The sequence below is a fragment of the Dicentrarchus labrax genome, unplaced genomic scaffold, assembly GCF_905237075.1.
Source record: "Dicentrarchus labrax unplaced genomic scaffold, dlabrax2021, whole genome shotgun sequence".
Lineage (NCBI taxonomy): Eukaryota > Metazoa > Chordata > Actinopteri > Moronidae > Dicentrarchus > Dicentrarchus labrax.
Window position 1 is genome coordinate 16469150 of NW_026136708.1, and position 18136 is coordinate 16487285.

The 18136-nt window shown below is 40.5% G+C and overlaps 1 protein-coding gene across 1 annotated transcript; it reads right to left on the minus strand.

The window, feature by feature from the left end:
• Positions 1-1756: 1756 nt before the first annotated feature.
• On the minus strand, positions 1757-17900 carry apobb.1 (apolipoprotein Bb, tandem duplicate 1). The gene is made up of 29 exons (XM_051408484.1): positions 17704-17900; positions 17230-17262; positions 16981-17093; positions 16730-16875; positions 16463-16610; positions 16145-16297; positions 15634-15758; positions 15433-15518; positions 14887-15331; positions 14650-14764; positions 14173-14319; positions 13877-14088; positions 13546-13741; positions 13272-13451; positions 12959-13162; positions 12673-12840; positions 12353-12558; positions 11892-12074; positions 11663-11793; positions 11342-11552; positions 11081-11253; positions 10504-10664; positions 10311-10420; positions 9861-10234; positions 3661-9690; positions 3457-3568; positions 3327-3350; positions 3045-3231; positions 1757-2946 (listed from the first exon to the last, which is right to left on the minus strand). Exons 1-29 carry the CDS (start codon positions 17756-17758, stop codon positions 1951-1953), a joined length of 11424 nt encoding a protein of 3807 aa, XP_051264444.1. The 5' UTR covers positions 17759-17900; the 3' UTR covers positions 1757-1950.
• Positions 17901-18136: the final 236 nt, after the last annotated feature.

Genomic DNA, 18136 nt, shown 5'->3' on the forward strand with positions numbered 1-18136 from the left:
CTGGCATGGTATGGTTTGTTGATCTGATTGGTTGAAACGTGTCTGTGATGGATGGTGATAGATAGATGGTTCATCCAAGTATTTTTTCAAAGTGCCTGCCCTTTTCCAACAACAACTTCCCAAATGGTTCTTTGTAACAAACCATCTGCCGCAGTCAGGTTACTTGGGCATTGCTGCATATCTTTGCATGTTATCACCTCCTGTAGATCATACTGTGAAACCATTGGTAGGATTGCGTATTGTATGAACGGGTTGTGCACTAGTGTCCTTGTTTACATGTACAAGATCAACAAAAGGAGGACCCGCTCACAGAAAAATACTTCAGGTATTTCAGAAGCATTTTTGTTATATTTGTTGACATTTATATTATATCCCAATTAATAATCATAATCAATAAAGCAAAAGCTCTGTTTTTAGACTGCTTTATGCAGTAGACTCAGGTATTTAATAAACCCACAGCTGACCTGTTTGTTCCATGTACCGGCCTGCCTTCCTCCATGCACTCTGCCCCTGCACTCATTGCGCATGACCAAAGTCTTCCACAAGCCAGCCACGCAGATATTGCTAAAGCTAAAACGCTAGTTGCATAAGACTGGCAGAGAAAGACTAGTCAAAATGTAGAGTTCCACCTGTACCTACAATAGTTTGCACTTCTAATTGTAACATTGGACAGACAACCAAAACAGAAAAAGAAATTCTTAATAGCAGAAACAGTAACAGATGTCAGAAATATGACATTCAATAAGGTGGTTGTATATGTCAGTTCCATCTACAGTGATGGAGGCAGACTGAAAGGACACTCATCAGTCCCTATTTCTGGTTCTATATAATGATGCTGATCATTGATTGGCAATGACATACCATGGTTGTTTGCCTTGTTGGCCATAAGATTTTGGCCTCCTAATAGCTAAAAAGCAATACAGTATTCTTATTTTATGGTATTTTATGGACTGCTTTCACCCAAAAGAGGGTAGGGGCTTGAGCAACCCAGATGGGTTGCTCTCATCTATGCTCTCTCATGGACTCGTTCTCCAGCAGTAGTCAGGCAGTGTGTGTTCATGTGTGTTGGGGGAGTGGCTTTAGAGGGAGACTCAGTTTGATACTTTCAAAATCTAACTGTTTCTTGTTTGTTTCTTTAATCGACAATTCTTATGATATACTGTAAACACTGAACTGTACTCAGACTATCTGTGATAAGTCCTTCAGTTGGCTAGTCAATCGGCCCAACTATTGGATGGACTGCTAAGAATCTTTGTGCCCAGAGGATGGATCCCATTGACTTTAATGACCCCCTGACTTTTCCTCAGTCAGTTATGATTCATCAACCATTATAGCTAAAATCATACTATAGTTATGCCCTTCTGTACAGAATCTATTCATTCTTACCAAATAGCAAATCTGCCAGCTCTACAATTTATTGTGTAGCTCTTTAGTAACTCCCTCTCATGGAGCAGCAGGGACAGTGCAGTTGCTATAGAAAATACCTACTGCATATTTAGATGAGAAATGTACACTACATAAATAGAATAGTCTAGAAGAATTTAAATTGCTACTACCATCACTAATAATTTGTGAATTAACAACCTGATTGATTTAGCTAAATAGTCAATTTCAAGGATCTTCAGTTATCTAAAAAGTACCAATACATTCCTGAATGACCAAATAAAAGGAATACTCTTTGATGAGTTGCTCTCAAGTTTGATTGTGAATTGCAAAAAAAGCCCCATCATGAAGCAGGAAATCAGACATTTGCAGCTTGCATTAATGTATTTTATTGATGCTTTTCAGTCTTTGCAGGAAGAAGAGTTTTAGTAAAACTTTACATTTTCAAGGTTTGTACACAGTAAACCATCTAAATTAAAATGATACAACAGGTGTTTTTGTTAAAGTCACTGTTATAAATATGGTTAAAGAACTAGGTAGTGTTTCATATGGACTTGTGAGGATTTGTTACTGTTGGAAGGGGAATGGAAGTTCAATCTCAAGCCTTCCGTCACTAACTTTCATGTAGGCTTGAGCCTCTGCTGAAGCCTGCTGCAGGATACCATTAACAGTGTTATTGTATTGGTCCACTACATAGACAAACATGTCTATAATGTATTCAAATGCATTGAAGAGGCGCTCCGAACTTAAAGCAGAGATCTCGTCAACAACATTCTTTACAACTGTGATAATGTTACGATAGACGACATTGATGTTGACAAACACTGCATCCAAATAGTCAGACTTGACAGAGTCAACAAACTCCTGAGATTTCTCAACAACAGCCTTCAGGGTCTCACCCGTCTTCACTAGCATTGTGTCAAGACTCTCCATATTTTTCACAAAATCTACCAGTTCATCAAAGACCTGCTTGGAAGCTGTTTTGACCTGATCCAAGATCTGGTTTCCTGTGATTGCATCACCAACTGGCATGCGCAATTTCACACTGCTGATCATCTCAACAAAGTAGTTATAGTAGACCTCAGTGTTCTGATAGATACTCTGGATGATCATTTCTAGCGTAGCAGCAATGCTGCTGGTCAGCCTCTTTAGGACCTCAGGGAGGGTTGTCATCTCTTCAGACCCAGGCAGTTTGAACTGGGTCTCCCTCAAGACCTTGATGGCAGCATCCAAGAAGACCTGGACAGTCTTCTGGTATTGGACAATGATGTTCCTGAAGAAGACTGACAGCTGGCTCATTTGAACATCGTAGTTGATTGCAGCATTATAGGCCTCACTGATGCGGTTAACAATTGAGTCCTTCAACGCCTCAATGTTGCTTGTGATCTGGTACTTGTTAGCAAACATATTCAATGTATTGATGACGGAGGGGAGTTTCAACTTGAGTTCGGAGAGAATTTCTTTGGGTATCTCCATGTTGTAGGCAATCTGCAGGTTCATCTTATCAGCATCCTTAGAAGATGCCCTGATGACCAACATGTCAAGTTCAACCTCTGGGGCAGACTGTCGAATAGAAGAAAATAAAATATTGTTTTAGCTATATTTGGATTTTAGTATATAGTTTTCAATCATATCAAAAAGGTAAAGTTATTGATACTCACAGGATAACGACCAAAGACTCTTGCACTCATCTGAGATGGGACTCTTCCATTTAACTGAAGGCCGAGGAAGCCAGTTGAGGGGGTAGATACTGAGGCACTGATGCCATCTCTGCCAGCAGTATAACGAAGGTTGACATCGGTGAAAGTAGGACTGGTGATGTCCACGTTCAGAGTATGGCGAGAGGTACTGAAAGAGAATGAAAGCAATTCAAATAAAAAATCACAGTAAATTCTTGACCTGATATTTATTCGGAGGGAATCTTATTAAGATTTAATATTTACCTGTCATCAGCCTGACGCTTTCTCCTAAAATTTCAAGAAGAATTCATTAGAGTTAGAGTTAACTACTTTAAACATTGAATATCGAAAGTAATTGTTTAAAATATATAGTAAAACAAACTCAGAATGTTACCTCAGGGCTTGGGTAATGACATGGTTGACATCCATGGTAAGGTCAGCGTGTGTCAGGACAGCCTTGCTAATCATGTTCAGAGCTTCATTTTCAAAGTTTGTGTTCGTCAAAGCTAAAAATTTAAATTTGATTTAGTTAAGATTTAGTGTTCAACAATGCTTACATAAAACAGATAAACATGTTCAGGGAATTTCATTAACTCACCATCCAGGTCATACTCCAGGAAGACGAAGGTAGAGGTGGCAGAAGACTTAAAGGTGACTTTGAAGACAGGAGCATTGCCCTCGGCTTCAACTGCCATGTTTGTGGTGTACAGTGGGCTGACAAACTTGACATTGGTTGACATCTTCTGCTTATCAGCTGTCACTTCAGCAACAGTTTTCTCAAAGATGGTGAACTCACCCAGGCTGCTTGGCTGAGAAATATCAATCTCAATATCAGCAGTCAAGGAAGAGGTTGGAGCAAGATCAATCGTAGCCTGCGCAATATGCTTCCCATTGGTGTTGAAGTTGAACAAGTTTGCCTCATTGTTGCCAGTATACTTTAGCACTGCATACACACGACCAAGGGAAGCTTCAACAGAGAGATTCTCATTTACATCCATGTCAATTACTTTTGTGGTGCCAGAGTTAAGCTTGGCATTGGCAATAACCTTGAAGGTGGAGCGTAGGCCATCATTATTCAGGTACAGATTAACTTCATTATCCAGAACTCCCAAAACTAAATAGTCTTCAAGCACTGTGCCATCCATGTTTGCCCTAGTGGCTGCCTCCACGGAAACTTCCTCAAAGGTTCCTTCCAACTTCAGAGTGTGGTCTACCTCAGCCTTTCCAACAGCCTTGATCACAGGGATGTTGAAATCACCCTTCATCCTCAAGGTGGAGGCAGCATTTGGTTTGGTTTTTGTGTCTGCAACCAGATTTTGGTTGGCTTCCAGATTCAGTATAGGCAGGGCAATTTTTGCAACAGTGGCCACAGAGACGGCAGTGTCAAAAGTCTCAGTACTCATACTGATGGTGCTGTCATGAGTGCCTTCGATGTGACGATTTTCAAGAGACAGAGAATTGGCCAACTTGATTCCTCTCTTGGTGGTCAGACTGGTGGTACCATCAAGTTTGGCTTTTAGACCTTCAAACACAGAGGCTGTGATAGCTCCCAGACGGAACACAAGATCATCCTCAGCATACAGTCCAGCATTAACATTTAGATTAATGATGGCAGACTTGAAGGACAGCTCTGTGATCAGGTTACCTACGGAGGGAATCTGGATCAGACCCATCATATCAACAAGGGGGGCCGCCTGGCTTTTCTTGTAAACAATCTTAGCATCCACATCAACACTCTGCTCAGTGGTAGTCAAAATGTTCTTCAATCCAGTCTGCTCGTACAAGTTTAGATCACTGATAGCTGGAGTACGGAAGTCAACAAAAGGAAGGTCAATTTCAGGAATGCTGATTGGAGATGTCAAGAAGTCAAGGTTGGCTTCACTTTCCATGGCAACAAAGATGCCAGCCTCATTTCCATTATTGTCAACCGTGAAATTGTAGAAAATTTTGTACTGATTAAGACGAGCCAGAGCCACGGTGTTAATCTGTTGGCTGTCAGGTTTAAAGATGACTGAGTAATCGTTCTGCAGATCTACCTTAGCAGTCAGAGTGTTAAAAATATTGACCTTGGTATTTCCCTTGTTTTGGAATTCAAAGACAAACTCAACAGGATAGGCCACAATGTTGATTCCATTGGACAGGACTCCACTGACTTCACCAGACAGTTCTGTGTCATGGTTTGCTTTCAGCTCAACCTTCATATCATAAAGACTGGCATGTCCAGATGCCACAAAAAGACTGTTCTTAATAACTGGTGCCTCAGCCTCATTGCGGATGTTGAACTTGAAGTAGGTAAAGGTGCCAGATTCAGCAGTAATTTGCTGTTTCAGTTTTAAGATAGAAGAGTCTGTGTCACCTGAAAAAGTTAGAGTGGCAATGCTAGGAGTGAGTGACAATTCCATGTTGCTCTTGTGGTTGCCATCTTCTGCATTCAATTTGCCATTGCCTGAATTGTCAACTGTCAGAGTGAAGGTGTAGCCATCTTGACGAGCAATTGCTTTCTGGGATACAGTGGCCTCGCTTCTGACCTCGATAATTGGGAGGTTCACTAAATGAGTGTAAGTTGTGTCGAGAGAGGCAGACATTCCTTCTTCCATAGCAATAAAGGCTGTGTTCATAAGGTCAGCAGTGTAAGGTGAAGTGGTAACCTTAATTGTAGTTTTGGCTTGGGCCTGAGCTGATAGGCCATAGAGCGTTACAGATGCCTGATGTTCAAATCCAAGAACTTGATGGTTCAACTTAAGAGTCTCTGCAAAGACAACACGACTCATTTTTGGAATTGCAAGACGAGCAGTGGAGTCAAGTTTGTAATTAAGAATTTCAAAACTTGGAGATGTGGCCTGGGAAGTAAGGGATCCAGTGAATGTAGGTGTCATTTCGCTCTCAGTGGAGTTCTGGAACTCAGCAGTTGTCTTGACAGTGTAGATGGGAGTCTGGAATCTCATCTCACCATAGAGTTTACCAAAGCATGGGACCATGATCTCACTTGGAATGGTTGGCAGCTGGATCTCAGGAAGCTGAAGAGACTTCACAAGCTTTTCTGTAGGAACTTGTGGAATGGTAGGGAATGAGATATCAGGAAGAGTAATTTCTGGGAAGATTATCTCAGGCATGGTAGGAAGGTAATTCATTGCCAGGTCTCCAAAGAAAGCATCCACATCAACCATCTTGATCTCAAAGTTTACAATGAAATCAATAAGTTCAATAATTCTCTGCTTGATGTCATCATAGGAAATTGTGGTGGCTTTCACGGTGTAGAAGCCCAAGATGGTGAACTCAGGGATATCCAGCTGTGTTGGGATTTCAAACTGTCCAAGCGTATCCATGCTGAATTTCATTGAGGGCACAACGAAATCAGTGAAAGGAATAATGAAAGATGGCAGGTTCAACTCAGCTTTCTTAAGTTCAGTAATTAGTCCATTAATGATTTGCTGAATCTCGCTGATTATCTTTTGCTCAGGTAAGACGTTTTTAATCATCTCAACCATATTGTTGAACATGTCAGTGGTGATGGTCATGACTCTTGTGTAGAATTTGCTCACTAAGTCAAGATAAGATGTAATCTCAGCTGTGACATCAATATTTGTTATTCCCTGCTTTACATATTCAGCAAATCCCTTAAGGTTATCAAACACAAGCTGGTCGATGATTTCCTTTACAGATTTAATAATCTCTGCAACTTTGATTTCTCTCAGGCGTTCCACAAAGCCTCTACCAGAGGATAAGACAAGGTTGACCAAATCTCTTGCTGCATCAAGTTTCTGGGGGATTTCGAGAGACTTGATCAGCTCATTCATGTAAGCTGTGTACTGAGCAATAAATCTGTTGGCATAATCCACGAACTCATTGTAGTCCAACGACTTAAGCCCATTCACAATAGTTTGAATAAAGACATTCAGCTCTTGAATCATGTCCTTTACCTCTGTTGTTTTCAAGTAGTTGATGTAATACTGGAAGAGTTTCATGAATTCGGGAAGAATGTCTAGGGCCTTCAACCTATTGGCAACAGTACTGATGGTCTCCTCAATTTTGAACTGCTTGATAAGCTCCATAACCTTTTCCAAGATGGCTTGAACCTTTTTGTCAGCCTCAAACTTCACAATCAACTCTCTCATTTTGGCATAGAATGCGTTGATCTTTCCTACGATGTCAAGGTCCTGAATCATTTTCCTAACATACTCTGTTATATCGCTGAAAATCTCTGTGGGAATCTGATTCACTACTACATCAATGTAAGCCTTAAAGTTGACGGATGTGATAAAGCTCTTCAGTTCAGCAACAAATGTCTGCATGTCAAAGGTCTCAATTGTTTGTTTCACATCACTCATAACTGTTTGTAGTTTAGCCATGATTTCATACTTGGCATCAATATCATATAGGAATGCAATGCTGCTGCCCTTCAGTTTTTCCAGGTCAATCTGCTGGATCATCTCCCTCATGGTATCAATCATATACACAACCACAGCCTGGATGTCATACTCCTCATTAATGGCATTCAGCAGTTGCTGGATATTCTGAATGAGGGTTTCAGGCAGAGTGCCACTAACAATAATCTCCTTCATCATACCAGCAAAGTGCTGGATGTAAACAGTAAGATCAGCCATCAGTTTCTCAACAGTAACCTTCAGGTTTCTCAAAGAGGCTTCCACATCCTCCATGGAGATGACATATTCTTGGGTAAAATCACTGAAATACTGCTTCAGCTGAATTAGTTTGTCTTCCATATTCAGTTGAGAAATAAAGTCACTTACATACTGGGGAAGAGCCTCAAGTTTAGCTCTGATCTCTTCATTGTTGAGGTAGTCTTGCATTGCCTCTGCAATACGCACAACAAAGCCCTTGACGCTTTCCAAGAAGGCAGGTAGATTTTCAATTAGTGGGAACTGAATTATACGACTATCTGTGTTCTTGTCATACTTGACGAATCCAGAGATGGCAAATTCTTGGTTGTCTGTGGAGTCTGTGTTGAGGATGTTTGTGAGGATGGTGCCAGAAACCTCAATTCCAGTTCTCTCAGCAGTGTTGTAAACATTCATGTCCTGATTAAAGGCATGCTCATTCACTTTAGACTTCATTCTAAAACTTGTCTTCTGCTCTTGGAGTGACAGAACATTATCCATCTTGTTGTCAAATGTGGTCTCAAGGGAAAACCCGTTATCTAGCTGCTGGGTTACTGATGCTCTGCATTCATGTGAGCTAGCAAAAGCCAGGGGTTGTGCTTTAAGGAGGAATTTGCCATAGAGCTGGGCACTGTGCTTTCCATACATGGTCAGGTCTCCATCGGCATTGAAAATGGCATCAAGGTTGAAATCAAAAGGCACAATACTGCAACGGATGGTGTGGTCAAAGCGCATTGGCTGAGAGTTGAAGCGGGCATCATTGGTGAGTCTGGCAGCAAGACCGACAACTTCAAGCTCTGTGTTGTGGCTCATGTGAGTGCCAAAGACTTTTCCAGTGGTGCTGCACTTTGCATTAGCAGTCATATCAGCATAATTTACCTGATATGTGTGCTTGATCTCTTCCTCACCATAGATGGTTTTCAGGCTTCCAGTCAGGTCCATCTTGTACAGCTCTGCCTGCAGCTGAGCCTCATTAATGAAGTTGGCCGACAGAACTTTCAAGTTGTTGTTAACATTTGCAGAGGCAGTGTAGGGCTTCAGGTCGATGGTGATATCATGAGTGTATGAGGCATACTCACTTGCGGTGGCTTCAGTCTTTGAGTTGAAGTCAAAGCTAGAGAGAGTAATGGTCAAAGTGTTGGCATTATCAACCTTGATGTCACGCATCGCAGCCTTGTTAGTGATGGATAGAGTAGCTCTTGAAGCATCAAGCCCAGCATCGAAGGTGTTTTCCAAGGCAAGGGGGCTCTGGAGGGTGTTTGTTCCACTTGTGGTCATACCATCCTTGTTCATTTTCAGTGTAGCTTTGTGTATAGCCTCATTCTCAAGGAGCTTCACAGTGGCATCACTGTTTACAGCCAGACCATTAACATCAAGAGAGGCAGTCAGCAGAGAGTAAACACGGTTTTCAGAGTGATCTGCATTTGTCTCCATTCTCATGACAACTTCACCAGCACCAACAGAGGCTTCAGCCTGGTTGCGGATCTTCATACCAAGAGCAAGGGCATTTGCATCACATTTCAGTGACAGCTTGCTGTCTTTGAAGGAAAGCTCAGCAACATGGGTCAAGATGTCTTCAAAGGCATTGGTGTTAGACACAACAGAGAATTCCCCATTGGCAAGGGTTGCTGCAATTGTGTTCTGGGCCTGAATAATGGTGGAGTCAATCTGAACAGAAGAATCAATCTTTGCTTCTGGCCTGAATGGAAAGATGCTGAATGATTGGGTCGAAATGGTCTTGCCATACATGGGTCCAGCCTTGAACATTCCCTCGAAGTTGCTATCAGCAGAGATTTCTTCAGTGTTGATTCCAGACATACCAGTGTGCTCTAGAGCAATATTGAGACCAAATGGGCTTGTGGCTTCAATCTTGCTGCTTGATCTCAAATTGATTTTGTCTGAGATTGTTGCATCCTCAACAATAGTAATACTGACTTCAATGAATTTGTGTGCCAAAGAGCTTTTCAACTGGGCCTTGATGGAATCAGTGGTGGCCAACATTCCAGAGCCTAAATAAAACACAAAAGAAGAAAATAAGATTGATAACTGATATTTGCATTGCTTTTTGACAAAGCTTTGAGATTCATTTACTAGTTCAACCAAGAGTGAAAAACAAATCAGTCAGTTAATGATAACAATGTGCATTCTTAATTGCTCAATGACCTTTACTATGAAATACCTTCAATCTTTATTGAGAGGATGTCAAGTGGGGAGGTTCCTTTCACATCAAACTTAGCTGAGTAGCTTGGCGTCTCCACAACATCTTTGCCGGCAGCCATTGAGGCCTCCATGTCGTATAGGTTACTCCTCATCAGAGTTGAAACTTCAGCTTTTCCAAAAAGAGGAATAGACAGAGTAAGGCTCTCAGGTACAACAAGCTCTGGGATGGGAATCTCCATGGAGACAATCTCCAGTCCAAACTGGGGTAGAGACATGCGAGGTGTGGTCAAAGCTGGTGGGAAGTTAAGCTCATCTGTGGACTTTCCTCCAAGAGGGAGAGGGATAGCGATGGTGAAGCGCTCATTGTTCAAGTAGTAGACAGCCTTTGCCTCTCTGTTAAAAAGAGAACATTTAAATGCATAAATGTTCACACAACTTAAACATGCATCATGGAGTTGTTTACACTTACGTATTCAGGAACAGTGTCTCTGGCAGGGAAATTTCAGGCATATCCGGTACTCTGAAGTTCTGAATGTAAGGCATATCAGCCCCATACTTTTCCATGTAGTTGTTTGCTGCCTAAGAAGTAAAGACAGTGTTTTATGCATGCTTCACATTTTTACAAGAGAAAGTCTGAATGATTGTTATTCCAAGATTCATACCTCTACAAACTTCTTGAAGATGTGACGGACCTTCATGTCGGTCTGCCCCACCTGCATGTCAAGAAGTTGGTTTCCATATGTCTGAAGCATGTCAGAATTTGGCAAGCTGGTGGTGTCAGTGTTTACATCAGACTTGAACTCAACCTCGATCTTGCTGGCATCTGCAACAACAGAGTACAATAAAATTAATACTGAGACATGAAGTAGTTGTTAGAGTTAAGCTAGGAGTAAACAAAATCAAATTTTGGAATTTTCTCAAAACACAATTGCAGGTTTGTAACTCAAATGTTTTTGGCTTTGATTACCACAGTATCTACAGGATAATAAAAAAATAATAATCAAAATCTTCATTCTGCCTCATTAATTTCCCCCTAAAACTAAGTAGCCTTTAAATTGTCAACAATGCCATGTGATTGGCTCATCTTGTGGGTCCCAAAAATTAAAGTCATTTCTGACAATGACAGATTTAGTAATGTTTAGGATGTGACTCAGAGTTATATGAACCTGTCTAAGCGGAAGCAAGTATTACATTTTGATTTAATATTCTGAAAAAAGGGTAAAGAAAATATTACTTTACCATATTTCATTGCAATTTTCTGCTCAGAGGTAGCGCTCATGACCTTGATTTCACTCTTGAGCTCCAGTTCCAACTCTTCATCACGTTTCATATTAGCTGTGACGGTGGCATCAGCATTGATTGAGGGGACAAGAAGTTGGACTTGCAGCATACCTTCCTTCATGGCCTTCAGACTGAAAAATGTTACAGTGATTTAGCATACTCTCAATTATGAGGGTGTCATTAGTGTTATATCATGAGGAATTACGGTTGATTCCTTACTTGGCACGACCAACCAGGGAGAGCTGAGGAATGTTCTTGTTTATGAAGTCAAGAGAGATGGAGTGAGTTCCTTTGCCCTTGGTGTTTCCATCAACCACACCCAACCTGAGTCCAGCCTCCACATCATAGTCAGGGATCTGGACGTCAGCTGTGATGACATTCTTCCTTCTGTTATATTTCATGATTGCTCTCGCTTCAGTGGGCTCTGCACCTGTTGTTGGCCAACCAATTGATTAATATTACATAACTCCATTAAACTTCAGAGCTTTTTCAAATTGAGTGAGTTATAAATCAAAAATATTTTTCTGTACTGTACATTACCTTCAGCTCTCAGAATAAACTTCACAGAGTCAACCTTCTGCCGGCCCTCTTCTCCCTCTCTGAGGAGCTCGTAGGCAACAGTGGCTGTGTACTCAGTGACTTCACCAGTAGGGTGGAGCTCCACAGCAAATCTATTCAGATAAATCAATCAATTAGCCAAAATTCATAGGCAAATCATTTATAAAATTCAGCACAATAAATTCCTGGTGGTTAAGAAGGTTTTGCTCACTTGCTGTCTCCAGTGAAGGGGAAGTAGGGAGATGTCTCCTGTGAGAAAGCATCAGTGTACTGCAGAGCAGTGCAGTATTTCATTCCAGCAAAGACAGGAGTGCACTCACTGACATCAACCTTGTCCATCACCATAGGGGGAATGGTCTTCACTTCTGATCCAGTCACTGCCACCAGGGTATTTCTAAATTTGAAATGTGTTTTAATGTAATTTTGCCTGTTTTAATTTAAATGTAAGTTTGTTGCAACCACACACACAGTGTAATATACCCTAAATTATGTTTATGTAGCCACAAATACATGGTGAAAGAATTGTTTCACTTACACTAAGGACACATCAATTTTGAACTTTCCCTTCTTAAATAACATTGTCCCCTTTATACTCTGACTGTTTCTTTCTCCATTATTAGTGATGGTGTTTTTTCAGAACATTGCATATCTGAATGTTCTCTTTAGACTTACGTCATTTTGATGAGTTTTGTAGGACTCATTGGAGCAGGGATGGTCAACTTGACATTATCACGTTCCATGGAGATCTTTGCACTGATTCCACTTTCATGGAAAATGTTGGTGTGCATCTCTAATCCAGAGTTGACATATTCAGGGATGTGGGAACCAACCTGAGTTACAAACTCAATGCCAGCAGAGGGCATGAAGGTAACTTCGCTCTGTGGAAACACAGTAGACATACAGTAGGTGACTCGTTGTGTTGATTGTGTTCAATACCATTCACTTAGTTAGCTGTAAAACTAATTTTTGCAAAGAATTTTAAAGACAATTACCATGTCAGCAGCAATCTTAAGTCCACCCTTGATTCCAGGGGTGAAAGTACCAGACAGTGCAATCCTCAGAGGCACACCAGTGACAGTAGGCAGGAAGAATTCATTGTCCATGAAGATGTAGTGGGCAAAGATTGTGTTGTCAGCCTTGGTCATCAGTGACTGCATTAGCTGTGGCAAATAATAATACACATAGGATATATAAATTATAAACAATAATTTCTAACTTAATGCATTGCTTCATTGTCAGCTTTTCTCTTTAAAGGTAACTAATAACTTGAACTCTTACATCAGCAGGGAACATCTTTAACATGCTGTCAATCATCATGGCAGCAGAGTAGGCCATCTCTTCCATTTCGTTGGTCCTCAGATATCCCAGCTCATTTCCCAAAAGTCTCAGATAAACCATTGCCTCAGGAGACTCTGCTGTCTTTAGTTCCTTCACGAGCTTGTTCAGGTTGCGTCCAATGTCCCTCATCAGGTTTTGGGAGGCCTGAACATAGATATGGACACTCATTTATAAGATTTGATTTGATCGATGACATAATTGCTGTGATTTTTAAGTCTTGATTAATGTGGACAAAACAAACTGGTCTTAGTACCTGTCTCTTCATCCTGTCCCTCTTTAGAGCAGGCAGTATGTTCTGCAAGATCTCATTGACTCTGAGAGGCATGTTGTCAGAGACAAAGTACATTGTCTTCAGGGTAGTATCAGGGAAGAATCCATTCTTTCCAAACAGGGCCTCAACAGTTGGCTCAAATCCTTTGCCTTCCATACCAACCTATAAAGGTGACAATATTGTTAAAGTCACAACTTAACTTACTGAAAAATTGTGTGGAAGAATAATTTGGATTAAAACTGATGAAAATGTTTACCTCCATCATATCAATCTCATAGCCAAATGCCTTCAAAGTCATTTCAAGCATGGCCTCCTTGGGCAGGTAACTGGTACCCTCAAAGATCATGTTGCCCTCCAGAGATCCGATCTTGTAGTTGCGAGAGAACTTGGTGGGGTCCATAGTGGCCCCGATCTCATTACCCTGCAGGGCATCAAGAATCTTCTGTCTGAGTCTGTGGAGATAAAAACATTTTTACATTTAAACAAGTGATGGGGATAAAATCGGGATACCTACCAACCATCAACCACGTAGTGTATAACAAATTAAAAAATATCTACACATATAGTTGCAATTGCTTTTTACTTACTCTTGAGTCTCTGGCACAGTTGAGGACAAAATGTTGGTAATGTGGGAAATCACAAAGCTCTTGACTTGTTGGTCCTGCTCATTGGGCAAAGCATTAGCCAGCTGGGCCAGTTCAGTGGGCTGGGGGTCCTTCATAAGTACCAGATATGCAGCAATGCGCTTTTGCATTGGGCTTGCACTGTCCAAAAGCACTTGCATGATAACTTCTCTGTTCTGTGACCAAACAAGATCAACAGAATTAGCATACAGTAGATTTCTTCAAATAATGTGTCAAACCTTTGAAATAATTTGACTTGCCTCCTCGGGGACTGTAGTCAGCCTGTACACTTGAATGGCAGCCTGCTGGACAGCCGGGGAAGCTGCAGGTTGGTTCACACACTGGATGACAGCGCCTCTGAGTGCAGGACCAGCAAGTACCAGAGCTGGAGCCATGTTTCCAATAACCTAGAACAAACAAAAATAATTATAAATTTCCTCCTCATCCAGAGAAAGTCATGTTTCTAAGTTTAGTTTTTTTAATTGGCAGTTATAACCCCTACTTTGATCCAAGTACTGAAGTAGTTCTTCTTTTGGTCTATTTTTAAATCTAAATGTGTCTTCAATACCTAATCCCATACCAAAACATATAGAATTAACACTTTAGCAGAAAGTATATTTGATGGAAATATGTCATTTTAATTTAATACTTTACAGATATTTAAAGTTGGTGTTTGTGCTTATGCTTTTCAATCCTGTCCTTCAATTCTATGTTGAGCTAAATGGGAAGATACTTACCCTCAGTGTCATGAAAGTGTTGTCCTTGTCACCAGAACAGTCACCCAGCTGGGCAGCCATGAACTCAGCAACAGAGTAAATCTCAGGGATCAGTTTTTCTTCAGCTTTGTAAAATCTGTTCAAGAAAAATAAATATTTAGAATTCAATTTGGTGTATTTTATTGTACACAAAGGGGGGAAATGTCTGCTGAAATATAATTCACATATTTAACCTAGAATAAAGTGTAGTTAACTCACCTCTTGACAACATTGCTCAGGGCATACATGATGGGCTTGCTGGGCTTATATTTGGCCATCTCAAGCATGTCATTGATCAGGAGAGCAGAGGGATTGGACACAAGTCCCAGAGCAAAAACTGTAGCATCAACCTCGAGTGAAGAGCTGTCAAAAGTCCTGAGGATCTGCATGATGGCACTGCTGCACTCAGGGGTTCCACATTGGACCAGAACCTGGTAGGTCAAGACACGGGACACGGCAAGAGCCTCAGGAATGGCGGGATTCAGGGTCTCAGTTTTCATTCCACGGACCATGGTGACAAGCTTGTGGAAGAGGTGGGCCCTCCTCTCGCCTTCAGTCTCAGGCAGATTTGCCAGTTCTCTCAGGAGGTTTAGACCTGCATCTTTATCTTGGACAACACTCCTGTCCTCGACAACCTCCATGTGAAGACCCTTGACAATGTCACCTATGATACACCAGCAAGATTGTTATAATGCGTTCATTTTACCAGTAGTATCAAAACAAAAACAACAAATCACAACAATACAAATTAAATAAAGGACTTACTGCGATCAAAGACTCTTTCATTGTGAGGAGAAACCTGAATCAGAGTCAGTTCTTGCTTTCCAACATTGGTAACTCCATATTCTCCCCTGTGGAGAGGCAACGCAAGGTTAAACATACTGCGTATCTATTGCACAAGACATATCAGTATGTACACTTACATAATGGATCATTTTATAGAGTCTAGTACAAGGTTTAACTTACTTGTGTGAGAAGGGAATGAGGATGTGGTTCTCAGTGCAGGATCCAGAGATCATGTGTTTCTTCTCATTGTCAAACTTGTAGTTGCAGGTCTGTGAGCTTCTGACCAGCTGGGCAAGAGGGTAGTGCTGAAAGACAAATAATCATATTAATGTAGTGGATTAATTAGAATAAATACATATCATACATATATATGTATATATAGTTTGTCTTGTGGTTAAACTTTTTTAGTGGATGTTTCATTCCATAAAGTTTTAGGTTTTTTGGCTCAACTTAATTATTTTTGAGATTTCAAAAAAAAAAAAAAACTCTTGTTGCCTTCACAAACATAACATTACCTGGTGCATAGTAATTTTGATTAAATAACTATCCAACACTGGATGTATACTATGACAATAAATGTGTCTAGTGTGGAACCTTTCATTAGCTACATTGTTTTCAGCTGTTGAAGATTTGACTGAAAAGTTAATGTTGCTACCATGGCGAATGATTTCGATAGGTTTGGATATCTTACCATGCCAGTGATAAGTGCCAGGGGGCTGGTGTGATCTCTCATGGGGACAAATTTGTCACATCTGGACAGATCCCTGTCGAGGCTGATGTCAGTGGCAATGTCCTCTCTAGCGTTGACACTGTAATATGTCTTGCACTTGCCATGGATGGTGGGCTGAAATGAATGATTAGAGAAAAATGTACAATTTACAATATGCAATTTACCAAATGTAGACTATACTATGAGCAGTGTTTTTTCAAACTGTAAATATCAGCATGGTTTTATTTTAAGGTGGTACTACAATATGCAGATTTTTCATAGTTTCATAGATCAATTTACCATGTTCTTGTTCTTCTCTTCCTCCAGCAGAGGCACAGCCAGAGCAGAGATGATACCCCTCTTGATGTTCAGGATGGTTGTTGTCTCACCGTCTTCGGGGTACAGTTTCACATCGTACACACCCTCAACTACAACCTTCAGAGGATATCTAAAAGAAAAACGGTGAGACATTTAAATGTAATGATTGGTGCAAAATTTCCAAACATATTAACAGATTGGTGATAAAAGTTTCATACAAACAACAGTTATTTTCTTTTTGTAACATACCTCTCCATTTCAGCAGCAAAGGCATCAGAGCTGGGTGCAGGACCGAACACGGGGTTGCCGTCTCCGTCCATGTCGACCACCTCACTCAGGCTACAACCAGTGGTGCGGACAATGAAACTACAGGTCTGAGGCACTTCAATTTCAACCTGTTAGAAAAGGTAAATGTTTTTGTTTTTTTTAATCTCACTTTCTGATGAATGGAAAAAATAAATCAGATGACTAAAGATGATAGTGAAAGATCTTTCTTGTACCTTGCAAGAGCCCTTGGGTCCGTTCTTGAGCTGTGAGGCTCCATTGATGGCATTCAAAGATTCAGCTTCATATTGGTATTCATACTTGTGCAGGGTCTTGTACCTTTTGGCCACTAGAAGAAGAAAAAAGTAATGTTAAGAAGAGATTTTGAATTGTCTGTACTATATAAAATATTGTAAATGTATAGACTGGACATCAACAAAATAAGCTGATTAACATGAGCATGATCACAGTATCATGTAACTTACACAGGCAGGTTGGCTGATCTTCATCTTGGGCAACTGAAATTCAGATAATTCATTTTATTAGTGATTATAATCCAGCTGAAACAAAAATAACTAAATCAACAAAACATCTAGCACACTAATCCTTAGTTCCTAGGTTGTAATTATTATTGTAGAATTCACACATAGATGGGTAAAACTTCACTTTAAGGACAAATTCTTACATCCATCAATCCATTATCTAAAATCCACTTATTCTTTGGGTGGCTAGAGCCAATCCCAGTTGACATTGGGCTTGGATGATATCCTTAAAGTTATATTTCAAAATTAAAGATACTTTTAAAGCTTTTTCAAAAAGAATACAATACAATTTAGGAAATATTTGTAACATAACAGTGGACGATCACATGCCAAATTTTAACTGCAAAAATCTATAATATAATGGTAAACTACCAGTATGTACAATACTGAAAGAAATGTTTTCTTCAAACTACTCACAAGCCAAGGCAGATGTACTGAGGAGCAACAAAAGGCAGAGCTTTGAGTCCCCCATGATGGGTTCGTTGAAGCTCTCTCTCCCTTGGGTTAGGCGAGTACTCAGACGAGACTGATTTCTCAGCTTCAGCTAGGGACTTTTATACCCTCAGTTAGGCACTGTCAGAGGACTGGGAGGCACTGACAGTGCTTTGAATGCTCAAAGTCCACCCCACCCTCCTGTGTGGAGGGACAAAGGCAAAAGGTTTAAAGGATACTCATGGCTCAAAGACTCACAAAACTGATCAATTCTGATAATTCTTCAAACTGTGCTCTTTTAGCTGCATTAAAAATGCATTTTATCTATATTCAAATGCACATAGGAAGATAATTTGGTCGCTTAAAGCATATTAAAAGTAAGCCTTATCAGATACTGCTTGTATAATACTTCACTGCT